A 27,092-nucleotide genomic window follows, 5' to 3' on the forward strand; every position below is an offset into this window, starting at 1 on the left:
ATTAGAAATAAATAATTTTGCTATGCAGGGCATTAGATATGCTGTTGATCAGCCCACCACAGCTCACCACAGATTTGTAGTTGATCACAATAAAATCAAGAGAGCCCAAGAAAAAGATATCAAATCCCTGAATCAGGAATGTGATTATCTTTGTCAGAAGGGTGAAACTGACTGGTTCAACATCAAAGTAAAGCACTCAATGGAAGACCCACACCACATCTTGTTTCAGCTGCAACAAGTTAGGTTGCAAAAGAAGGCTGTGGTGGATGCTGTTTTACCAACCATTCAGCACTCAGCATGGTATGCATTAGCAAAATGATAATCCAGACACTCTTGGGCTCAGAGAGCAGTGGGAAGAGGAAAGCTCGTGTCTGAAAGATCATTAACTTGAGGGGTAGAGTTGATCTTTTAATAAAAGTTTTGTCAAATAAAAGTTTTGCAGAACCCCCCCCCCCCCCATCACCAGCTCTCTATGCCACCACTTACCTTAAAGACTGGAGGAGCCCTTTTTTCAGCTGTAAGTGCCATGGGAGCAGCCTCTTCACTCTTGATCACACTGTTTGGCCTGAGTGGCGTTATCAAGGCACTGGGAAGAATATTTACCTTGTCCAGGTTACAGCCACTGGTGTTCACTGCAGCAGAGAACAAACAATCTTACTGGTGTCCTGAAGGATAGCCACAGGGGCTGAGAATAAGAGGACTAATTGCTAGGGCTACCACTCCACTCTCCAGAAATTAGGTTGTAAACAGCAACAAGCATCTGAATACATAGCACTGCCACAGAGAGGGTAATACATCTGGTAAAATAAGTCCCTATATGACAAGGACTATACTAGTATGCTACAACAAATACAAGGCCATGTGGCAACTCACATTTGACAAAGTGATCTCAAGCCCATTATTCCACAGTAAGTGTGTTCATCTTTAAGATGCTACAAGATTGTTTTGTGAGTAATTTGATGGAAAGAGTAATCTTGATGCTTTCAGCTCTCCTTACCAAACAGGGATCTAGGAAGTTGCCTTATACAGAGTGAGACCATTAGTCCATCTACAGTACTTTAGCTTTACTAATGGTTTTCCAGGGTTTCAGACAGTAAACTTTCCAAGCGCTACCTAGAGGTGACAAGGATTGAAACTGGGACCTTCTGTATACAAATCAGATGGTCTACCACTGAGCGACAGCTCATCTTCTGAAGAGCCATAAAGTTGTTATTACAGGAAAAATCACCCTGATCTCTGATGTCCATCCATTTGCAAGCCACCAAGTTTCCCCATTCTGTTCTTTCAAATTGCATCAGCTTTTGCCAGAACACATCAAATGTTCAACTTCTTGCTTATATTAAGGGTTTTAAGTAAAGGTGAAAGTAGTAAAATAAGGGCATGAAGGAAATAGCAGTAATTAGCAAATGTCTTTTATCAGCTTAAGAATAGTTTTCTATGGAAATAATCCAACAAACAACTTGTACAAGCCTGCAAGTGATGACCACCAGTTGTTTGAGCCAAATGGCATCAGCATTTCACTGTGACTGATGAAGCATATGTAATTAACTGCAAGAATTCCAGGCTGATACAATGAAAGGAGAAGGGATGAATTGGGATCAAAAACATAATCCTGCACACATAAAAGTGGGTGAAATATTTGACTCAAAGCATAATGAAGAACAAACTAAGTACAACACTGCCACATTTATCATCACACACTTCATGTAGGCCAAGTCACACAATTATACTGGTCAATACATAAATTAGTTCTGGAGAAAGAACGAATATGCCCTACACATACAACAAGCCGAATGGAAACACTCAAATGCAAAATTGAAGCCAAGATTGGAGAAGTGTCATAAATTCAATGGTAGCTGCTCTGCATGCAGAAGGTCCCAGGTCTAATCCCCACCATCTCTAGGTAGGACTGGGAAAGAATCCCGTCTGTGACTCTGAAGAACTGCTGCCAATCAATGTAGAAACTGCTGAGCTAAATCGACAAATAATCAGTGAATGTATGAGAACATCTCCTGTTCCTAGTGAGTTGGAAACATTCCAGAACAGCTATGCTGAATCTTTTCCAGCTGCAGCCCTGGAAGCCTGACAAACTCATGACCTTACTATTTATGCTGCTTTGCTTCAAAAACACATGCTCTTGAGCAGCTTCTGAAACTTAATTAGCTTCAGCAAACAATTCACTTAGTAAGAGCACACAAACCAACAGGGCCTGCCACTATAGTACACACAGAGTAGTAAAGACAACTGCAAAGCAAGTACTATGAATAATTTATTCTCTATTTTTATTTGAGTGGTGAGCTTTGCACTAGCAATACAACTCTTATGTCAACATTTTCATGAAACAGTTTAGCAAGTTATCTGCACTAACTTCATGTTTAGTCAGGACTTTTAACCACTTGTGGAATTAATATGTATTAGAAACAGCAACACTAGAGTAATTGCAAGATTAAAGCCCCAGCATATACCACTGTCTCTGCGTCCAGGAGTCTTAGGTTGCAATCATATGCACACTTACTTAAGAGTAAGCCCCACTGAGCTCAAAGCGATTTACTTCTGAGGTGACATGCAAAGGACTACACTCTTAATTAGTGATCACAATAAAGCTCTTACGAAAATCTCTCTGAAAGGTCTGCAGAAAATTGGTGTAAGTTAGAACTCAAAGAGATTAATACCACTGCTAAGAATTAGATACCTTTGATAGCATCATCAAAAGAGCAAGGCTGGGTTGGACTGGGTATTTCCTGTTTCACGTTCACATTCAGAGTACCAGCTGCAAATGCAAAAGACACTGCTGACTTTCAGAACAGATGTAAAGCAAAGTGTTCCCCCGTAAGGTGAAAGGTACATTTTAAAAGTTTATCTCTATTTTCATGTGCGCAGTGGTGGGGGAGACCTTAACTCAGATCTTTGTAATACAGTGTACCCCAAACTCATCTTCCTCCCATAAACCCTTCAAGCTTCAGAGAGACAGGCTCTCTTCAAAGAATGAGAGCAAGTCCCTGGTGTGCAGCTATCAGGTCAAGTAGTGCAAGAGGTGTTGCCCACCCAACAGTCTTGCTTTCTTCCTCAGCCTCTTCCAATGATATAACAATTAAATACAAGAAAAACTGTGCAGAAGTATTTGCCAAGGGCCATCTCTACAGCTTCATCATTTTCAACATACATGTATCAGGAGTGTAAGTAAATGGCTGTATGTCATGTGATCTTCCAGCATTGGTCACCACATAGATCCCCACAGAAACCGGGGCAGTTATTTGCTGGTCGTGATATGGCGGCACCTTCACAATTAGATGATTCTAAATAAATAAATAAAAAAAATATGTTAGAGCAGACACCTTACCAACTTATATCTTCACAGACTAACACTACAAGACCTAATCATAAGAAGTAAAGATTGCATTGGAGGTACCAAGGATCTGCTGGGAAATCTACCCAGCTACAAGTTGTAAAGCTGAATCTCTTGAACATACCTATCAGTAGTGAGAGCACACAGGAGAAAAGTCTTTACTCAGCATAATCTTCCTATCTCTGCTATTACAATCTTCTTAATTTCAGAAAACCTGCACATAAACAGCAACTCACTGTTTCCTTGTTTTGCTTTGCTATAGCTTCCACTGCTCATCCACCAAAATGCCAGTCAGGGACTTAGGTTGTGCAGTGGCAGCAATGAAAAAACTACAGGGAGGTGATTTTGAGGTTCCGCAGCAACTAGTAGTATTCTGAAGCAGACCAGAGGTAGTATTTAGCCACAAATAACCTTATTCTCCATTAATTTGTCTAGCCTCCTTTTAAAGCTGTCAAAGTTGACAGCCATTACCACATATTGTGATATGAAATTCTATAGATAACTATGCTGGGGATGGGGAGGCAGACATAATACCCAGCAGTTTATCTGCATTATTTGTGACTAGATCTGAAATAATTTCCTCACCCAACAAAAATCTAAGCTCAATTTATGATCCATGATAACAGCAGGTTATAAAATTAAATCATAGCCAGAAATATTGGGAACTAATATTTCTGTTTTTAAGTAGTAAATAGCATATGACATATATGCAAAATAGAAAAGTAATCATATCTTTATTTGGGTACTTTATCATCACAAAATCTTATAGAAATAATTAATAGTAACTTGGTCTGTTTGGTCCTGGTAGCTAGGGATGATGGGAGTTGTAGTCAAACAACATCTGGGGACCCAAGGTTGAGAAAGGTTGCTCTAGATATTTTTCCACTGTCAACTGTATTTACCCTAGATTCTTAAAAACATAATCACCACCTTGCTGGATCAGACATTGACCCAACTAGTCCAGCAGCCTGTTCTCACAGTGGCCAATCAGATGCCTCCATGGGAAGCAGGGCGTGAGCACAACAGCCATGTTATATGGTTACCTTTTTTTAAAATAAAAAAAGTTTCAACAATTTTATCTTTGTTTTTAATTAATGATGGTATTATGTATATTTGTTTTTCTTGGTTTGTAGATATTAACCATGCTTTATATATAATTTTATTTGTGTACCACCTGGAAAAAACTTTGATCAAGCAATTTGTAAAATTTCTAACTAAATAAAAGAAACAGTACTTTCACCAACCACCTTCTCCAACAACTGGTAGTCAAGAGGCATATTGCCTCTGGTAGTGAAAGAAGTTAACACCCATCATCGGTAGTACCCATTGATAGGCTTATCCTCCATTAATTCAAGAAATGATCATCACTAAATCATTTTGAATCCATAAAGTAGCATTGTAAAAAGAGAGAAGATATTAAGATTCTAACTTTACGGATTCAAAATGTTTTGGTGACAGTAAGATTTCTTGAAGGAAGAGATAATTAATGCATCTTTAACCCTAGTGCAACAATGGATTTGGGTTTGGATTCCCATCATTAGAAGACTAGAAGAGAGTTAACCATTGTTTATAGCAGTCCCTATAGTAGCAGCTGCACAAAAGCCAATTTTTGATCATCCTACTTCCAAAATGAGGGTCAGCACACCTAGAAGAGGAATGACTGATTGCTGCTTGCACAGAAACCTTTGCTGTTCTGTATCTCACAAGCAGGGCAGAGGCGGGAAGTGGAGAAAGAAATTGCCCTGATAAACAGAACAAGTATAGTGCTCACTCACATAATCTCTGTGGTTAAAGGCTGCAATGGCTACCACTACATGAAAGAGAAGAGACTGTTTAGGTTGTGAAAAAATGTGAAATGTACCACAGTCTTGCAACTCGGGTTTAAGGAGTAGGGAGTAAGAGAAGAAATGACAACTTTGTGCAAACTATTTGTACACACACAAAAAGGTGACCCAGCCAGATACTATTTATGTCAAAATATCTGTCCATGAAGATTGATCCCGTTTGTTGGTCATATGATTGTTTGACAAAAAATTGAGCCACATGAAGGCAGCTTTTGTAGCAAATTTACCTTTTTAAACTTGGGCATAAAGTGCTTGGAACTCGTATTTCAACTTCATATATGCTTTCAAAATCCTCCCTTCCAAATATATGAGAAGAGAAAAAATTCTTTACCAATTCCTCAGGCATAAATGAACAACTGTATCCCAACTATGAACAAGGAAGATTTTACATCTGGATTTCTGTGCATTTTTAAAAAGCATGTACCTGATGAAACAGCTCCATGTCAATTTCTGCTTCCCCTTTCCAAGAGTTTTCATCTGTTTGAAAGCAAAAGAGAGTAGAATTACTGCACAAGCTCAGCTAAGTTTATTCATTGTCAGGGAAGCTGGTCACAGGAACCACCTACCTCCTTGGCTACCTGCAGAGGCAGTCGTTAGCCCAACTCCATCCACAATGGTCGCCCCACCCCTCACCTCCATTCTCAGCCTGAGTATGTATGTATGGTTCTCACCAGACATATTCTCTTGAAAGATCACTTTTGTTCCCTTCAGAAAGTTCTTGCCAATTAAAAAGACTTCCTCTTCTCCCTTCACAGAACAACTGTGCAGGCTTTTCTTTAGAATCTCTGGTACACCAGCTGGCTGAGCTACAAATTGAAAAAAGAGAAGGCATATTTATTATATAAACCCCCACACCTGCAACTTAATGCCAAAATGGGCTTCTAAGTGGTTTAACTGACAACGTGCAAAAAGTTGGCATCATCTCCCAAGGTCTCAATCTGGAACTGGTCATTTGGCTTGCATGACATATAGGAAAGCAGAACTTACAGAGAGTCTGCTTGGGTGTAGCAAAGCATGCCCATCCTTTAATTCATCAGAGAAAAGCACAGCACAACTCTCCTAGGAATTGGCACATGACTGTAGTCTACTAGAATGTGCTCATCATAGCATTTCCCCCCTAGGTAACACTGAAGTAAAATAGCACTGGTTTTCTCTTTTATAAATGGGCTAGTGCAAGGGGTTTAAAAAATCAACCAACTGTCATATACAACATCTTAGTGGCCTTTAAAATTTGTCTCACAACAAGGTCCATAACAATTGGCTGGACATGTACATACAGTCTTCAGCAAGTTTCCAAATACAAATAAGCTCTATATCAATATTACGCAAATGTTAGTCATTTTGCCCAGATGCAAAAAGTTGGCATTTTAAACACAACTGTAGTTTTAAGCCTCAAGCCAGCAACAAATAATTCAAACCACAGAAGCAGGCTATCTCAGGCTAGAAACAGTAATTTTTCTTTGCCTGTGATACATGCCACACTCCTATTCCAACTATGTGCACTGCTTGGTGGATTGACAGGGCACACTGTTAATTTGGATGTAGACCAGATCCCCTACACCCAAGTTTTGGTTAACACTGAAAATAGATCAATGAGGGAACCAATTAGATATGCTATAAGCCTACACAGAAAAAGTAATTTCATTTAAAGCAGCATGAGGACTCCTAGCAACACAGACACACATGAAAACTAAGTTTGTTTAAGGTCTAGGCAATTTATTTGGCTTATTTGGGTTGTTCATTCTATTTTGTTATTAAAGCAGAAAATGAAATGCAGGGCAACTGAATTAACAGGGGACCCAAAGCCCCAGCAAGATGGAACTCAGAGTTTGACTTTACAACTTACTGCACAGAATTGGTGAGGACGGCGTCTGCAGGGTCAGAATGGAACCATCCTTCCGAGTGATGTTAACACGGAACACTAGCCTGGCCCGAGTGCTTTTTTTCTTGGAGCCAGCGATGCCTATTCGAGCTTCAACATCTGCATTTCTCAGTTTCAGTATTCCAACACAGTCCACCCTAGCAACACAAGATTAAAGTTACCTACCCAACTTGCTTTCAAAGAGGCCACTTAAGTTTTGCCAAGGTATGTAAAACAGCAAGCTTCCTAGGTCTCCTGGCACATGGGTATTTAACCCAAGCGAGAGTTGCCCATATAAACACTACAGATGCATGTGCCTCTACAGCTGTAAAGATGATGGAAGCAGCCACAAAAAGCTCCCTCACCTCCAAGCTCTGCAGCAACAGCTACTGTCAAAAGAGCAAGCCTTAAATTGGAGAGGGGTGTGTGCTAATACCTCTGCTAAGGCAAACAGTCACTTGCTGGCCTTGGGAAATTCATTTTCAGTCTCTCTCCACCTCTCCCATAAAAAGGGGGCACAGCAGCTTGCCTACTAGGTGTGTTAAGAGGATGGCAAGCAATCACTTTGCATGTTGTTCAAGGTAGCTAAAATGTTCTTTTAAATGTGTTTGTGAGAAGGGGGGTATTGGTTTTTTGTTTTTGTTTTTATTATGTATTTTGTATTTTCAATTTCTATTTTTATGCTGCGAACTGCCCTGTGATCTTTGGCTGAAGGGTGATATACATTTTTTTTTTTAAAAAAATTAATCTTAACTACGGAAGTGTGAAATCCAAAAGAGGCTGCTTTAGGCAAAGTTTATTTGGCTTCCATGCAATGTGCCTCTAACAAAGAACAGCTACAGGTGGGTTCTTAAACCTATACACAAATTTCTTTGGTACAATAGTTTGAAAACAGAAATAATTTTAAGCTTTGTCATGCAACTGGCACAAATAAAAACAAGAGACATGACCCAAGAATCCTCAACAATGGCCAAAATAAGCAATTTGTATTATGGCCAAATACTTCCAAAATATATTTTTTCAGAAACTAAAATAACCACCTAAATGCTACCTCCCCATAACATTTGTTATAAAATGCATTCATCCTAAATATTCAGAGAGAGTTGGCTAATGCATTCAAATATACCAGAGGGGAAAATAGCATCTTTAGAGAAAAGCAAAAGATGGCAGTAGCACTTCAGATTCAGCTGAGGCATCAGTAGCTCACAGATCAGATTTGGTGGCAGACAAGGAAGAGCAATGAATCTGGACAACCCAATTATGCTGGCTGGCTGAGTGCTCATCACTAGAGCAACCAGTCACTATTCTGAGACTCTTTTGCATCTCTCGCTTGCATAAAGCAAACAGAGAAAACAATGAACTAAGGAATCAGTTCGTCAGTGAAGTGAAAAAGTTTTTCAATTCAAATTATTCTCTCTGGTTCCCAGTATATACATTCTGCATTTTCCCCACCCAACTCCCCCACCCAGTAAGGAGAAAGATGGCCGCAGAAAATTCATTTCAAATGCTGTAGAGGGAAGTACAAAGCTGCTGTACTTCTTATTCACCAGGTATTTGAAAAAATTCAAGCTACACTATCATGCCGACATTATTATTAATAATATTTATTAGTCACTTTACTCATAAAAATGGCTCAAAGTGAACATGAACAGAAATACTAAAACCAATAAAAATAATCACATCAATAAAAAACTCACATCTATACAAATAAAGGACAGGTCCAGACCCTGCCCCCCACCCACAAGAGGCCAGAAATCCTTCAAACTAAGGGCCAAAAAGCCCAAGCAAAAAGGGGGGAAATGCTTTGCGCTGACATCTGAATAGAATTGGACAAAATTTTTGTGTTACCTGCCTCTAGTCTATGGGCCACAGCAGCTATGTCAAAATAAACATGGAGTTTAAACTGCAGGTTTATTCATTGATACTGCCCCCACATCCAGCCCTACCCATGATCAAAGCAGGAAATGGCAAATCTTTATCTAACTGGTCTTCACAAAAAGGATCATGTAATATAGGTCTCAATTCTTCCCACTTCAGACAATTCAACAGATGAGGCCTAGCTCAAAACCAGCTACATGGACCAACAGGTGAGGAATGATCTGGTCTCGTCTTAATACACTATTGTATCCCATCAATAGACCACAACAGCTTTTAAATTAAAAGGTTGATCCATTTTAGGGAGGGAGTCAAAATACAGATCCCATTACGGAAGCTGAGACTGACCAAGTCACAAGCAATACAAAACTTCCTAGTGCACACACACAAAGCTCCACATGGCAGACAGTTTATAAGAGCTTTGTGCTCACTGAAAGACAGCATTGTTTATTTCATCAGCAGAGTCACTGCTACTGAGCCAGCACTGTGAGAGCACTTCATCTTACAAAACTCTGCTAGTTTCAGATAGCAGCCCAGTTAAGAGCATTTTGACAAGAGCACAGCTGATGCATTCACCTAGCCTTGCCATCAGTTCACTGGCAGCTTTCACAGTGTTAACTGGGGAGGCATACTTTAGTCCTGCCTTCCACCTACCTTGTCTTACAGCTGTCAAAAGAAAAACACCCCACAAGACAATGAAAAGTGGGGAGAGCTGCATTTTCAAGAAGAGTCTCTACAATGTCACTTTTGCCAATCAGTTATTTGTTGTCGTTTTTAAAAAAGAAGGATCTAAGTGTTCGGAATAATATGCCATATTCTATCTTATTTCCATGTATCTAAAATGCTTTATAAACATTATATTTATATACATGGTCTTAAAAGTTTTAATTGTATACAATGTGTCAGCCTAAGCAAAGGAGGGAGCAGACTGTCTTTTAGCATCCAACATGCTGGCAAGTAGTCCAGTTCAGCTGTTAAGATGTACAGTGGTACCTTGGGTTACAAACACTTCAAGTTACAGACTCCACTAACCTGGAATTAGTACCTCGGGTTAAGAACTTTACCTCAGGATGAGAACAGAAATTGCACGCCAGTGGTGCGGCAGCAACGGGAGGCCCCATTAGCTAAAGTGGTACCTCAGGTTAAGAATGGTTTCAGGTTAAGAATGGATCTCTGGAATGAATTAAGTTCGTAACCAGAAGTACCACTGTGTTGGTACATGAAAGGCTCCTCCACATTCACAGATTTCTAGGCAAGCTGGGGCTGCCCCATTAACTTCAGCAGTAGGAGATGTTACATGCACTGAAATGCTGTGCATATAGCGTTCTGACACGAAAGTGTCTGCCTACATGCATTTTGTGCAGACCAGAATCCCAAGAGCTCTAGATTGGGGCCAGTGTACAGGAAATAATTTAAGTATATTCAAGTAGTTCCCAGATTTACTGCCTTTTATTGCAATTAAAAATGCCTGATCTGAGTAGATACAGAATCATAAAGAGCTGAAAGGGACCTTAAATTGTCACGTAATCCAAAGCAGGAAATATGTTTGCTACAGAATCACTGAGAGACCCAGAAATAGTACAGTGAAAAACAGTGACTTACGCCAAGGTCATGTTGTTGTTTGGATCCAAGCCCACCTCAATGACGGTGGTACCCTCTATGTCAACTTCTTTGCAGGGTGTGGTGTTTCGTCCTGTAACCCTGCAGGCCTGATAGAATCCATGAGGTTTCACCCGACCAGAGTCATTCCCCACAAAGACCTGCAGTGTCACAGCCTCATTGTGACCTTCCAGCTACAACCATAAAACAGGCAGGAAAGCATTAATAGACTACAACAGGCAATGCAAATAATTTGCAAATATTACAATGTAAAGGTATTTTGAACATCAAAACACTAGTTAGTGTTAAAACCCAGTGGTGCACTGAAAGTCTTCTCTTTTCCAAAATAACAGCTCAACTCTTCAGTTGTTGCAGGCTATGTTAAACCAATTTAATTCCAGTTAATTATGCAGTATCTCAGTTATACTTCCCTGAGTCTATCAAGCAGGAATCAGAATCCTTGCTTATAAACAACAAATCTGCAATTTAGTCCCAAACTGAAATCCTTTCATCTTTATTCCAGTGTGTTTATTGTATTTAATTATGTATCCATTCAGAAACAGTGGCATTTTCAAAAACCTATTAGAAATTAATGGACTTTCTAAACATGTAGTTATAAAATACAGAAACACCTCATCACAAAACAGTCCTAAACACTTCTAGATTATAAATTCTTCAGAAACTGTACATGCACAAAACCATATAAAAGCATTCAATCTGTATACTATTAGGATACAACATCTTTCAAACTTTATATTTGCTCAGAAAGTGATGTAGTTAAGTGATTGAAATATCTCTCCCCAAATAATCCATGCTATTTTTTGTTCTATTAAGTGTTTAACATCCACAAAAGCAATGATTTCCCCACCAGCTGGATTAGTAGCATTTTGTAATTCCTTGGTGCACTGTGGGGCTAAACATTGATGTCCCAGAAGTCTGTCCATACTCCAGGCTAAAAGTTAGAAAGCCATTGTAGGCACAGAGCCCCATTCAGTTTTAACACAGTCGTTGAGGGCTTCCTCACACCTTTTTCTGATGCACTACATCACAGCTTGCCTAGTTCTGATGAACAGCCCCACAGACAGTGCTCTGTGCATTCATTTAACTGTTAATTGCTGAGAGCAGCTATTGGTCTATATTTACACATCCTCCACTCAACAAGAAAGGCTGCTCTGTACTAAACTAAGAAACATCCAGACCTCTACTCTCCAAACAACACAAAAGCCACATCCCTGAGAAATATGGAACTATATACACAGATTCTAAATTAGTGCAATTTAAAACTTAGGATGACAACATCAGTGCTGAAAAACACACCATGGCACTGGCAACAGTTTGTCACTGCAGGGAAACCCATGAAGCCCTGGAGGACCTAGTATGTTTGTCTTTTGGCTGGAGTCAGGTTTGGCTGGGGGTGAAGAACTGGATTTTCACTTACCATAAATGGCAGCACACTCCTGAATTGGCCCACCCCAAAAACTGAATTGGCCTACCTTTACGGTGGGGAATCCTTGTTGTGTTCTGTCTTTCACCGAGCCCCGACTGCCCTCAGTTAGGTAGCGAGCTCTGTGCTGTGTCTCTGGTTGCACCATTATCTTCAGCTCCTTGCCTTCACTTTTACCAGGGTACTGACCACATAACATAGGACTCTTCTTGCCTCCAGTTGTTTTTGGGGTTTCTGATGTTCTAAAGAGTTAAAGCAGACCAGTGATTTCAGTTACCAGAGGCTTTCTTTAAAAAACAAGCACAACTGGGGTGGGAAGGGGGAAGAGAAAAGAACACAGATCTGGGCCATACTTAAATCTACCAATATAAAATCACAACGCAAGACTGCAAACTGGGAAGAAATGTAGAAGGGGGTGTGTGGTTTCATGTACCGTACTCACAACAGAAATTTAGTAACTAAACCATATAGCCTGAAACTTAAGCCCTTTTAATCTTTGTTTTACGTAAGAATGTAAGAAAAAGGCACACTGCTATTTAGGCAAAAATACCTGTATAAATACAGTCAGCTGGCATGAGATGGCAGCCATCTTAAAACTGTTCATCATGCTTTCGTCACTAATTATAACCATTTTGACCAGTGGTCACTGTAAATCCCTAGACTATGTAATGAAATGCATACAGCTGAGCAGAACTCACATTGTATATGCAAAATCCTGTATTCTTTAAGTGAAACATGAATTTTGAAATGGATATAGTTAGGCCAATAAATCCACTTTAGGACTATTAAAATACAATATTCCTTTAATGACTATATTGATTGTGATAAAACTATTTATATTCTGGGCATCCAGGCCATATCCCAGACCACATGGCTGCTGGATGCTACTTATTTGTGTCCTGAGATTACATTTGCTTCACTGTCCATTAGTCCCCCCCCCCTTATATACAAGTGGCCCAATCCAGCAGCACTTGAAACTTTCCACCAAATTAAAGAGAGCATAAGTAACTCTCCCAGTGAAATCAATGGCACTTAAAATATGATTAATTGTGCCTACATTTTTTCCTGTAGCGTAAATGCAATTATTAAAATAATAAAACACTGCACATCAATCTTCACCAGGCTGAAAACATTAAATGTTTTATTACAATGATGCAGATTTAGGAGGGGGAGCCACTCATGGACTGACCTGATTAAACATTTTTCTATTTTGCAACACAAATAAAGGGGCCTCTGCCCTTTTCAGAAGTAGATTAGACAGAACAGCATCTAGCCGTTGCTAATGTACATTCTGTGTAGCATCCAAGGTGAAGAGAAATATTTCAGTGGTAAAAGGAAAGGCTTGCTTTGCTCCTGACCTTGCAGCAGTTCAAGTTTACAGACACTATATAGTGACGGATCAGTCTGATTTATTTCTTTTAGAACCATCTCTTTAAGCTGCTGAGTCTGCTCTAATGAAGTAATACATGCAACACGGCTCAGCCTCTAACCAGCAACATTGTAAATGAAACCAATTTGAAGAAGGCCCCCAAAGGGCACTGTCTTTCGGACATCCCTAGCTTCAAGATTTTTAGGAATGCTGTTTCAACATGCCCTATCCTTGATGTGGGCTTCTGTTTGTACAAGTCCTCACTGGCTCACAGGGAGAATGGGAATGAATTGTGTGCTCTGCAGATCTGAGTGCCTACATATATTTCAAGCTTGTCCTCTGTGAACTAAAAAGTACGTCTTCTTTTTTGAACACCAGCATGTGCACCATAACATCAAACCAGGGGCATGGGCAGCCCTAAGCCAGTTCTCATAATACAGCATTGTGAAAGGTAGAACAAGTCTACATCAGGACCTCAGTATCTCAGCCCACAAAGGCCTGGAAAATCATTCAAGAACAGCCATAATCAACACAGGAGTTTCATGGCTATTTCCAGCACTACGGATCTTTTAGTACTTAGTACTTTAGTACTTTAAGCTTTGTTAGTAAAGCTTCATAGAAAACACTGCTTGAAATGTCTGCTGTACTAGTCTGGAATGCCATAAAACCTGCATCCACCACTGTGCTTCTGCTACCAAAAGGCCCTGAGAAAAATGTGTTTAATGCTGATAAGTGTTCTACCTCAATCAAAAAATCGTGGGTTCTTTTGTGTTTTCATGAAAAAGAAAAGCTCAACAACTTTGGGGTTTGTCTAAAAAAAACCACAACTCAAATCCTGGCAACCCTATTTTAGGACTTCTCTCCAGGCTTCACGCACAGTGTGGAACACTGCTATGTAACAAATTAATGTACAAATAGAATCTAAGCATGAAAAAACTCTCTCAGTGGTACTTGGCAGGTAAGATATATTCTATGTTTAGCTATAGTCTAGCTCAGGGGTTGTCAACCTGGTCCCTACCGCCCACTAGTGGGCATTTCAGGATTCTAGGTGAGCGGTAGGGGGTTCTACGGCACAAGCTGAATCCTCCTTCCATCGAGCACTGGTGGGCAGTAAGGAAATTTTACCATCAAGAAAGATGCATTAGTGAGCGGTAGGTATAAAAAGGTTGACTAACCCTGGTCTAGCAAAAGTAGCAGCTGTACGAAAACCTATTTTTAAAAAGATGTTTAATCGGTTTTTGCATTTGAGGACAGGTCTGGATAAAATAAATATTTTAAATCTCATGAGAGTTTCAAGTACATGACGGCAGGCCTATAAAACAGTAAACAAGAATCTGTGTTCACAATTTGTACCTAAATCTGCTCGTTCATAAGCAGTATGCATAAATCAACTGCACAACTAGAACTTCTCCTTCTCATCCTTGAGAAACTGACAGTGGCATTTTAAGAGCCTTCTATGAATTCTCCAAAATTCTATATGCTGAAGGGGTCATCACAGTGTCACTCTGCTAAATACTCCTTCTCTTCCCGTTTCTCATCAATGTCCAGGGATCTAAAATCTGAATACACACTTTACTTAGGTGCTACTGGTTAATATAAAGTCCAGTAGGTTAGACAGGTATTTTATGAAAACCAGAACCATGCCTCTAGTAGTCAAACACAGTTGTTTTCATCGTAGTACTTTGCCTTTTGTGATGGCAACATTTGCACTGAGCTATTCAGGATGACTCCAGATATGTGTCTTGAATAATAATAAATTAACAACAATAATTTCTGTTATATTATCATTATTACTATAAATGCTACTGGCTAGCTGCACTACTCTTCCATGTACCACCTTGTTGAAAGAAAACTATATTGAGGTTCAAACCTGTCTAGGTTCAAACCTCTGCTTAGCCATGAAGCTCAATGAGTAGTCCTTGAGCAAGTCACCAGCCCTGCTTGTGCAACAGAGTAAACCATGGTTAATGGTTGACCATGATCACACCTAAAAAGGCCTGTTTAGCTTCTCTCTGCTTATGGGCCAAGGAAACAAACACCAATTCCTCCTCACTTTGCACTGCTTCCAAAGCAGGGAGCATGGTTTGTTTCACTCCAACAAGCCACAATGAGTAAGCCAAAAACAAACCCAATAGGGCTTCCTTCCAAATAGACACACATAGGATTACACTGTTAATCTCAAGAAACCGAACTTACTTCTTTGAAGAACTCACCACTTTAAGAAAACCTTCCCTGTATCTATTTTAGTTTGAATAAATTCTGGCAATGCTTGCCAATTTTGAAATTTGCAAGACAAGCATAAAACATTTTACTTTATGTCTGTCCTCTGAGTTTTTAATCACCTTTGTCCGAGGATAACTCTCTGCTTTGTTGCAAAGGATACCAAATTATAACAATGCTGCAGTGGCAACATAAAATATACTCTGTAGAGTTTATTATAATCTACCTTTACAAAGTTATATTTTAAGTATGGAACTGGAACAACAAAGTGTACACAAATTGAAGGTGATTTTCCTACAGATGGGAAGGTGTTTCCTATCTGCACAATATTCACCAACCTAAGGATAGCTTTGTGAACATACCACAAACACATACAGAAAATAAAATAAGCCCACTGTTTTATTATGAGCTACAAAAATAAACATTACTGGAAACCAGTGGGCAATCACTTGGATCCCAATATTCCCCTGTATGAGCAGTGTGTGTGTGTGAGAGAGAGATTCTTCAGGCAACTGCACTCACCTCTCTACTCTGAAGGTACTCTATCCTTCTGTAGCCTGTTTTAAACTGACACTGAGGTTGCAGATGGAGAGAAACAGTGACACATACAACCTTATGAGTGGAATTGTATTCTGCTCATGCAGCAGGACCTTTGGATCCAAGCCACTATTTCTAAATTGAGATGCAGTTAAGTGAAAAGTGTGAAGTGGAAAAGATGAGAAACCACCACCCAGACATGACTACAGACAACAACAGCAACACACACACACACACACACACACACACACACACACACAACCGAGAAGCACACAGCAAAACAGGATTAGAGATTTATTTCTGAAAAATCAAATACATAACTGAAGTGACATGGAACACAAATTTGGTTCAGCATATTTTAACATTTTAGTAAGTGTTAATATAATAAGATCAAAATCAGCTGTCTTTAATTGATGGAGAGAGTGAAACAGAAGTAGGCGAAGTGCAGATCCCTTATAAATAGCTTTGTATGGTACTGTTGAGGAAGACATGGAGGAGCCGATCTCAGCTTCAGGGATTACATTTTTAACATGCTTTTATTGAAAAGCTTCCTATTCACTAATCAGTTTCCACAGGGAAGAGCTAGACAACAATTCCAGGACAGATTAGTTCAATAGTTGCTAAATCAGACTAGAATATATATTCATATGTAAACCTTGCATTTTAGCATAAGAAACCATTGAATTTAGTTCCAGATTATCACCTCTCCTGTATTTCTCAGTGTGAACCTGAGCTGAACACTAGGGAAAAATTAAGGTAATGCTTTTAGCTTGTTTTTTAAACATATGTTGATAGAACTTAAAGGCAGATACCAACCCATTTCCTGCTTTCGAGTTGCTTTTGCTGTCCGTGCTGAGCTGAGAAAGGACATAATGAGGCGCTTTGGCACTGTCAGCATCAAAGATATCCATGGTTGACTCTTCACAATCTCGCCGTTTGATCCCCGGTCTCTGCTTTGGATTTCGTTTACGTGATTTACGTGGCACCTCAGTGTTATCATTGTAGGAACTGGTGCTCATGTTACTGAAGTTGGAGGGGGAATCCTCCATCCACATACTGCAGCTCTGCTCAGATTCCAATCCGCACCCCTCATCCTGGCAGGACATCCGGCTGTTGTCCAGCAAGTCCTCCGGTGGTGGTGTGATGTACAGGACTGTGTGCCTCTTCGGTGTGGACTGTTGTTGCTGCTGCTGGGCTGTGTTATTGGTTAACTGCTTGTCACTTACCCCTCGGTTACTTACCCCCATGGCTGAGGAGCAGCTCTCCACTTGCATAGCTTTGCTGTCAGTGACTGAGGTAGAGTAAATGGTGGGACTGGAAGAGGTGGTAAAGGAGCTGCAAGCACCGCCCATGGAGGAAGAGGAGGGAGCTGAAGAAGCATCTGCGGTGTACAATTCAGAAGTAAATACAGGGTACATGATCCCAACTGTGCTGGCTATAGCAGTCCCTTTGAAGTAATGTGATTAGTGAACTGATTTTTCCCCCAAATGAATGTTTTGGAATTTGGCTTGTTTTTGAATTTAAACACTTCAAGTGATATAAGGCTTAAGCAACACAGAAGTATTCTGAAAAGTGTCCAAATGATACTTCCATTTTTGTGCATGTGGCAATCAGACTTTTTTTCTTTAAATTTTCTTTAAGTCATAAAAAAGCTGTAAGCAAACAAGGGCGCTTTTATTGCCTCAGCTGGACTATGAGTTTAAGCCATTTTATCTAAAATGATAGGAACCCCAATGCAAGACATGTGTCAGTGCTTTTAGGCCACATTTCATGCCAATCAACCAGCATCGGAAATTTTTGAAAAAGGTGGGACTGTGCTTAGCCACAAAGTATTAAAATAAGTTTCTAACCTATGAAGCAGAGAACTACAGGTCATTTTTAATGCAGACACTCCCTGCTTCAGAGGCAAATCCTGGAATAAAAATATGAGAAAATAAATGAGAAGAGAGCTGCTCATTATTCCAGATATTAACTATTAAATGAGAAATGAAAGACAAAAATAACTTAACCGCAACAAAATGGAACTGGTACCAATCACCATTTATGGCTTAAAAAAATTTATTCAACTGAGATTTGAAATCAGAGCATGCTGGTAAGAAAATGGAAGAGGCATGATCAAGTCACCTCCTTATGTGTTACTTCAAGTCCATAAAAATATAAAACGAATTAAAGCCACCCAGCATTACTGATGGCATAAGTAGCAGCCCATGTCTCAGCAAAAGGAACATTATTAGGGTTGATGGCTAAATAACTACCAGGGTAGGTGCTGGCCTAAGAATTAGATATCTGTTTGCGACTAGGGCTTCTTAAAAGCAGGTTAGGCAAGAAGAATGCATAGATAAAATATATTTAACTGCCCACAAAGCCTTCACTCCTCAACAGTGTCCTGAAGTCAAAGTGATTGCTCTGAGCTAAGGAGATTGTGGGCTGCAACTCTCTGCATATATCAGAGAATGCTACTAAATAAAAAAATTACCCACCAGCTTAAGACATCTCCCTATTCCAGAATAATTAGCTTAAAAAATAGCTGTATTAAGTTGATAGCACTACCTGCTGAAGGGAGCAAACAAGATTGGTAAAACTATAAAAAGATTGGTTAACTATAAAAAGGAAGGTGGCTTCTGATGACTCAATGAACAGAATTTCTGTGTATAAACTGAAAGGATCAAAAAAAGGAATTAAGATTGTTGCAGGTTCCTTTTCTTTTAAATGCATTCAATATGCAATAATATACTTAAGGTACAGAAAAAACATAAACTGACATACTGACCTAGTGAAAATGTTAGTATTGCATTAAGAAGCCCAAGAAATATAGACTAAAAGCAAAACAGATCAATCTTCTGTTTAGTTTTAGTTATGAAGTTATGAAGGTTTCAAATGTGAACCTATCAGTCAGGTAACAGTGCACTCTTCCCTTAGAACTACCCCCATCCCATCTCCAGCCAGTCTCTGGTATAATCTGGAGCCACTGACAGATACCAGTTCCATTTTCCAGCTTGTTCCTTGGCAAATGCAGTGGCTGAAATTGGAAGTTTCAGTCACTCAGAACTGCATTTTAATTTTTTTTAAAAAACCAAAACATTTTCCAAGTCCTTTTTGTATCATGCATTAATGCAATGCTTTCCTTAGAAAGATGTAAAGTTTGCTAATTTCAGTGACTATATATAATTGCTGATTTGCAGCCACTTTGAGTTGAAAAGTTTGCTATGGGACATTATTTTTTTTAGCTAGCTTTTGTTAAAATAGCACTAACTTCCATTTGCTTTTAAATAGTCACCCACCTAGAAATGCAAAAATGCGGCTAGCATACTGCATGCACTGTAAAACATGCAGGAAGAATGCTCTAAACTTGCATTGCTGCAGACAATCCTTTCCCCCTCTCTAGTAGCACCCCACCCCGAAAGGAAACTCCATGCAGAATATGACCATCTCTGGATTCTTCCCCAAACAAAGATGATCATACAAGGGTCAGGCGTTAGTACGGAGGCTGCCTCATCTTTGATTTAAGGTGCAGAGAGTTTACACACTTAAGCTGTGTGTTTGGCACCAGCCCATTATGCTGATCTGTGAATAGTGTGGATAGAAAAGTAACCATGTTCCTGTCTAAAATGGAAGAGTTTGGAACTTTCACATCAGTCCACACTGGGGTAGTTATGCCAGGCAGGATTAGCAGCCTGAAGAGGGAATTCACATAAAATAAAATCCTACCAAGAAAGCCAAGGTATGCTAATTTTATCAAGCAAAATATTAGCACCAAGTTAAAGCTTGAAACCTGTGTTAAATAAATAGTAACTTCCTTAAAAGGAAATTCTCCAATTAGTATAGTTTTGCAGATAATTTGAAAAACACAGACTACCAGGACCCTATTTTTTTGCTACCCCTGTGAATCAGTCATGTGGACTGCAACCAAATAATTGTTTGGTTTACTTAATCACAGCTGTGCCAAGTTATAAACTTGAAGCTTTAAAGCTTAAAAAATAGGCAAGTTTAGTCACACCAATGAAAAAGAACTAATTATATGTCCTTATACCAATATTAATAATATAACCCAGGCCCAACATCCTACTATTGCATTTGAAGTTAGGCAGGCGGACCTCTTTACTTTTGTAGCTGAAAAGGCTCAGGAAATTATTGATGCATTACACATCAGTGAGATAAATGCTATTTCTTCAGGTAGTGTATACATAATTTGGATGCAGTGTTAAATTCAATCTGAAAAAGTAATGACTGACTGATCACTCCATACTAAAGCAGTCTCAAACCCTTTTTATTATTAACAAAATGTCATTTCAACTGAGCCCAAATCATGGCAATAAGAGTGCCAGCCATTAGGAGTTAGCCAAGTCCAAGACATAAGGAAATTGGCTTTGTCTAGGAAGGTGGTCACCAGAAAGTAACCCCTCATATTCCCACTTTGCAACCTTAACCCAGAAACACAGTCCTCCCACTTTAAGCATTTTCCTCTTACTTCTTGAATAGAATTTACTCACTAGGACCCAAGAGACACAGCTCAATAAGCACAAACTCGATGTTTGGGGAGGGTTGGATATTTTTACTGCATTTTGTTAAATACAAGATTACAGTCTAACAAGGTTCAGTTTCAGTTACATTTTAAAGCCATTTTAGAATTACAATCACATGCCAAGAATGTTTTATGACAGTCTCCAGAGGCATGGCAACAAAAACTACAATACACAGTTATCTGTGCAAGTCATTTTATAATTAGCTCATCCAAGATCCAAACAGGAGAGATCACACTGGAAGTTAAAAGCCCTTTGAGCTCCAATACCATCAATAGTCAAATATGAAATAAAATATGTAGTTCAAGAAAGAACAACAAGCTCCTGCACCCTTACTGGCATCTGCTTCAGTTCTGTCTTAGAAACAAAAGGACTCCAAGCAAGCCTGTGCAGTGCATTGCAAAGTAATGGCCACCCCTGCTCTGTGCTACAAGTGGCAGCTCATGTCAGTTTGCAAAGGCCCTTTGCTTTCCAGGTACTAGTAGCTTTTAACCTAAATAAGCATTTTGTTTTTATGGCAATGAGGCAGTTTTTTAAAGCCTCTCCTCTCCTCAGAAGAAGATTTAGGAGATGAGAATCAAAGAAGTTATGGGCAGCTTGGGTTACTAGCTAAAGCTACAATAGCTTTATACAACCTTGGGAGACTAAGACTCTAAGATTTTAAGCCCTTTTAAAATTCTCTGTCCTCCATCAGCTCACTGCTAGTTTCAGAGAGATTTGCTATCTTTAGGCAGAGCTTAAAGGAAGCCATTTCTTGCCCTAAGGTATTTCTCTTAACATAAGCCCTTCAGGGCTACAAGGCTTTTCAAGAAGACCAAACATCAGTTCAAGTGATGAGAAAACTAACAGGCAAGCTACCCTGCAAGGCAAAGTCACCTTCCAAAGTGGAGAACATGAGAGATCAAAAGCGAAGGCTTGGGATGCCACCTGTATATGAACCACTATTATGCACAAGCAGCTGGTGGAAGAACTCACAGCTTTCCAGAAACTGGCACACTTGCCATGCTATTTGCTGTTCAGAAAACAGAATGAAAACAATAAGCATTCAACAACACAGGGTGAACCCTTGGCATTTTGATAGACTCAATCCCCAGAGACTATCCCTACACAAGTGTCATTTATGAACCTTGCATTTTCTATTCTTGGCAGTCTCCACTTCCAATATTGCTCAAATCTTTCTGTGGGTTAATTTTGCAGGACCAGTGAATTCAGAGCGACAGTTTTGGAGTAAAGACAGAAGGACACGAGCCCTTGTGTTGTCAAAGGTAGAAGTATGAACCGGGACAAAGTGGCTGCAAACCTGCTTCTGACACCTTCTGTGTCAACTTTGGCTGCTTACTTTTCTTCAGCTTCATTTATTGATGTAAAATCAAAAACTTTATTAAGAGTTTAACTTCAGTCAATCCACTATTTATAACAAAACAAAAAGAAAAAGAAAGGAAAGACTTATGAAGAAGTCTGAAAACAAGACCGACCTATACCCTGGGTGAGATTGGATGGGTTAAGTGTCTCTGGTACTATTTGTCTTCACTATTGACAGACACTGTCACACAACCCACCACACGATGCCTGTCTCTGAATGGCGGAGCTAGAATGCAAGTTAAGTGTATTAATAGAGAAAACAGCTAGCATCCCAGCAAATATCATAAAAGCAATCCAATTTACTTTAGAAGTTCAAGGCAGATTCAAAGTAGGTTGGTTACTTACATTAAACCCCAAACAATTTTAAATTCCCCATTACATTCACATGCCAAAACAAGTATTATTTAACACAATTAAAAACAGGATTCAGTCTGCTTTGACAGATGGGAAATCCATAATTTGACACTCATATTTACAGATGCACAAGTGGTTATTTCTTACCTGGAACTTTTGTTGGGTGATTCATGTTCACCAATTCAGACTAGGTGGTCTGCCACTCAAGAGCGACAATCAGTTGCAATCAACCAGCAAGCATGAATTCAGAGCCCTCATACCTATTTATCCCCGCCCAGTATTCCTCTCCAGACACAAGGAAATGCTGCATTGTCTTGATCAATAAACTTAACATTTCTCCAGAAAGGAAATGACTGTCCTTTCTAGTCCAATCTTTACAATATGTGATAATTAGTTTGGTAAATTTTTCACACTAGTTAGTCATCATTCTACGAAGCTGGTAAGAGATACGTGATAATCTCACAAGTGTTCTTACCATAGGTAAAGGTAAAGGTACCCCTGCCCGTACGGGCCAGTCTTGACAGACTCTAGGGTTGTGGGCTCATCTCACTCTATAGGCCAGGAGCCAGCGCTGTCCGCAGACACTTCCGGGTCACGTGGCCAGCGTGACAAGCTGCATCTGGCGAGCCAGCGCAGCACACGGAACGCCGTTTACCTTCCCGCAAGTAAGCGGTCCCTATTTATCTACTTGCACCCGGGGGTGCTTTCTAACTGCTAGGTTGGCAGGCGCTGGGACCGAGCGACGGGAGACCACCCCACCGCGGGGATTCGAACCACCGACCTTTCGATCAGCAAGTCCTAGGCGCTGAGGCTTTTACCCACAGCGCCACCCGTGATCCTGTTCTTACCATAAGCATAAGCAAAACCCTTCAACTACTGCTCAATGGAAACATAGACTGACAGCTAACAAACTCACCCCAAATCTATCCTATTAAAACAAATGTGTTTTATTCAAGAGCAAATATAACTGATCAGTCAAGAAAAACGCAGTAAAGCATGAGACTCTTGATCTCAGGGTCATGGGTTTGAGCCCCACATTAGGCAAAAGATTCCTGCATTGCAGCAGGCTGGACTAGATGACCCTTGCGGTCCCTTCCAACTCTACAATTCTGAGATTCTATGAGAAGAGAAAAGAGTTTTAACAGGATAAAAAGAGGTAGGCACTGGCAAACCACCTATTTACTTTTACTGGATTTAGTGCAAAGAAGAAAGCAGGTATAATGTATGTAGCAAGGGTCCTTGTGCAGTGTATTGTGAAGAACATGACTAAGCTTAAATTGCACAGCAATTCAGGCAAATGAGGAAACCATCCCTAAAGCAGCCACCGAAGTCTCATAAAGCTAACTGGACAATGAACTCTGCTATGCCTCTCTGGAGCCGTATGTGTGCCAGTGTGTGTCTAAAACTATTGATGCTGTATTGTTAGATCACGCAGCACAATGTCAAACAACATAACCTGCCTTTAGAAGACAGATAAGAATCCCTTCTAGTCCCCTTTTTGCCAAATACACACACAACATAAATCACTATCTTAAAAAAATATGATTTATCTCCTCCTCTTTCCACTGATATGTAGAATCTTGCCAGTTTTTAAACTATGTGAATTTGAAACTTTGTCAGAATTATATTGTACTCTGAGGTATAATGCACATTATCATGCAAATTAAGCCTCATGTCACATTAACCATGTCAAAAGAGAAAGTATAAAAAGAAGCTACAGAAGACAAATGAACCCTTTGCTATTATGGACAAATATAGTCAAAATGACCTAAGATGTGTTTTTATACTCAAGTTTCTGAGCAACTACTTGCTCCTAATATGATATTTCTAGTTTAAAAGTGCATTCCTTGCGAAAATTAAAAAATAAAATTTTACCGACTTAGGGTAAAAGTAAAGTAAAGGAGCACTTATTGTTGCAAATTTTTTTTTACCTTCAAGCAAATCAAAATGATTAAAAACAAGGCACTTGACCTTTCTCCACCTTGTGAAAGTCATGGCCCCTCATTCAAGAGAGATTTGCATGGTGTTTTTAAGACAGAGGTAGGCAAACTAAGACCCAAGGGCCAGATCCGGCCCAATTGCCTTCTAAATCCAGCCCGTGGACGGTCCAGGAATCAGTGTGTTTTTACATGAATAGTATGTGTCCTTTTATTTAAAATGCATCTCTAGGTTATTTGTGGGGCATAGGAATTCATTCATATATTTTTTTTCAAAATATAGTCCGGCCCCCCACAAGGGCTGAGGGACAGTGGACTGGCCCCCTGCTGAAAAAGTTTGCTTACCCCTGTTTTAAGACATTTGTTGTGATGCTATAAAGTTTAATATCAAACTGTGAAAGGGAGGTTGGCAGATATGTGTTGGGGGTGAAAAAGCAACCGATTTGAGACAGGTCATTTCTCAGACCCATTCTTGAAGCACTGCTTCTTCCTACTTAACAAACACAGCATTTCACATTAAATGCTAGTATCCTGCTAAGAAACACCTGTCTGTACCTTCTGGCAAGAGACACTTAGAAATAAACTGGCTGCACAGAAAGGATAAGCTCTCTCTCCCTCTCTCTCCACACACACACACACAGAGGTGTTATCAAGACGTATCTGCCTTCAAGAGATAGACAACTCTTCCCAGCTTAACTATATATAGTTCATCATGAAAGTTCAGAAATAAGCTGAGAACTATGTTAAAATTAAGAATTCATAGCTGGTTAATTTACAAAGAAACCACCTCATGTTTGGATTGATGAACATGAAACACACCTTTTATGTTAAAATAATCAAATGTGCTCTTAAAAGACCAATTACCAAGACTCAGTTTTAAAATGGTTTAGACTGATTTGAAAATTGGAAGCCAAACAGTAATAGCAGAACTAGCAGTCTGTTCCTGCAGGCCCTCATACCTGAAATCAGCCAATCCTGTTCCTCCAGAAATCTGAAGTTAACTGCAGAAAATCTTTATGTAACCTGCTTATGTGTCCCAGAACCTCAGATCAAAGCACTGAAAGAAAAACCTGGGGCAATCTGATTTGCAGCCAGATACTGTGTCACCCTGTGGCTAGGGAAGCAGAGAACAAATGAAGTAAAGTCTTAAATGAGGAAAATATTTTTTACCAGCTCTCTCCTCTTAATCTAGTCATTGGCACCAGTAATGGCAACTGTGTCAGAAAGCTTAAATAAAGGAGAGGGAGCTCTACATGTAGCCAAAACACATAATATTTGCTTGGGTCTTCATGAAGAAACTGCAACCAGCTTTAAAAAGAGTTGCTTTTGGATTCTTACTGATTATAAAAAAGCAGAAAACTGTCCCTTCAGGATAAATAAGATTAGATACAACAGATTTGCACAAAACAATAAGGAGTTTTGTTTTTTGGACATAAAAGGAATGGGCTCCTGCAGTTCTAGATTGTCCAAGGTCACCTTCCCCTCCCAGCCACTTGACAATGTGGCTGATTGGAAGCTTTCCTTGTCTGCCTGATGAAAGGACTAGAATGAGTGAAAGTGATGCTTTGTCCCATTTTATAAGTGATTTCAATCTCATAAAACCCTCCACAATCCCACAGCCATAACTCCCATCTTCCCAAAGTCCCTAGCTAGATTGCGCTTTGAAAATTGGGATGGTTCAGTCGGTAGGGCACGAGACTCCTAATCTTAGGGTTGTGGGTTCAAGCTCCACGTTGGGCAAAAGATTCCTGCACTGCAGGAGGTTGGACTAGGTGACCCTTGTGGTCCCTTCCAACTCTACAATTCTATGATTATTTCTACAGAAAAGAAGACCAGGCACAACAGTTCTGTACAGAGAGCACAATACCCTGAATGTTAATGTGGTGGCTGATTTATGTCCCCCTCTTCATCTACAAGTAACACCTTAAAGAACTCTGGCATGGTTCAGGGTCAAGTGGAATGACCTCTGCATCCAGTTTTGGGGAAGCTTAGTACACCCAGCTGTAAAAGCCAAGTCAACCTGCATCTTCAAAGAAGGAGTGTGTGGCCCACACTCTGAAATGGGAAGAACTCCTGGGAAGAATTAGCCCCTCCATGATAAATGCTTTCTAGAATTCCAGAATTTCACAATGCTAGGTCTTCCTAAAACTCAACTACTAGCCAATGACTACAATATATTCTTTTTGTGCCTTTTGCCTTGCAGAGTCATATGAATGCTCTGGCCAAAAGTTTCAGCTGGGACTTCAGCTTATCCATGTAGGAGGAGAAGGATCCTCTTTGGGTCTATGGTATTGAGTCAATCCCAAATGGCAGATACATGCTGCTGAGAAAGAAGAGATACACTATCATACCAGCAGGGTCTGTGGGCTTTAAGCTGAGTGACCTATTCAACAAGATTTCTTGTAAGCGTTCATGTATTTGCTGAAGGTTTTACTCCTCTAAGGGCTTTCTCCTCAGTTTCTCCAATATCCCGAAGTAGCAGAACTCTCACTTCCAAGATTCCAGACATGCTTGATTAATATTGCTCCTACCTGCACACAAGGTAGTTTCCTTCAATATATTTTTAATGATTGGGGGTGGCAGAACTGCAAACCCACCATGCAGACCTTCCAAGTGTCCCTATTTTCCAGGGACGTTCCTGATTTAAAGAAGCTGTCCCGGTTTCTGATTTGATCCCAGAATGTCCCACTTTTCCTTAGGACACCCCTATTTTCATTGGAGAAATGTTGTAGGGTATGGAGTTGCTTGACTCCTGAGCCATCTGAAGGCAATCCTGTACAGGGAAGATTTTTAAAAATGTTTTATGTTTTATTATAATTATATA

General features: G+C 39.8%; 1 protein-coding gene across 10 annotated transcripts in view; it reads right to left on the bottom strand.

The window, feature by feature from the left end:
- Positions 1 to 27,092, bottom strand: part of NFAT5 (nuclear factor of activated T cells 5) — a 65,322-nt gene that overhangs the window by 9,641 nt on the left and 28,589 nt on the right. For 2 of the 10 annotated variants that reach the window (XM_081871776.1, XM_081871771.1), the window contains exons 3-11: positions 16,912 to 17,476; positions 12,019 to 12,211; positions 10,529 to 10,719; positions 7,037 to 7,209; positions 5,862 to 5,996; positions 5,615 to 5,667; positions 3,164 to 3,296; positions 2,693 to 2,770; positions 487 to 632 (exon numbers count right to left, since the gene is read on the bottom strand). In XM_081871776.1, the coding sequence (XP_081727902.1) occupies positions 487 to 632; positions 2,693 to 2,770; positions 3,164 to 3,296; positions 5,615 to 5,667; positions 5,862 to 5,996; positions 7,037 to 7,209; positions 10,529 to 10,719; positions 12,019 to 12,211; positions 16,912 to 17,476 (1,667 nt within the window). The other 8 variants (XM_081871778.1, XM_081871774.1, XM_081871777.1 and 5 more) reach the window with 8 other exon arrangements.

Source organism: Podarcis erhardii (genome assembly GCF_964252035.2).
Source record: "Podarcis erhardii genome assembly, chromosome: 7".
Taxonomy (NCBI): Eukaryota; Metazoa; Chordata; class Lepidosauria; order Squamata; family Lacertidae; genus Podarcis; species Podarcis erhardii.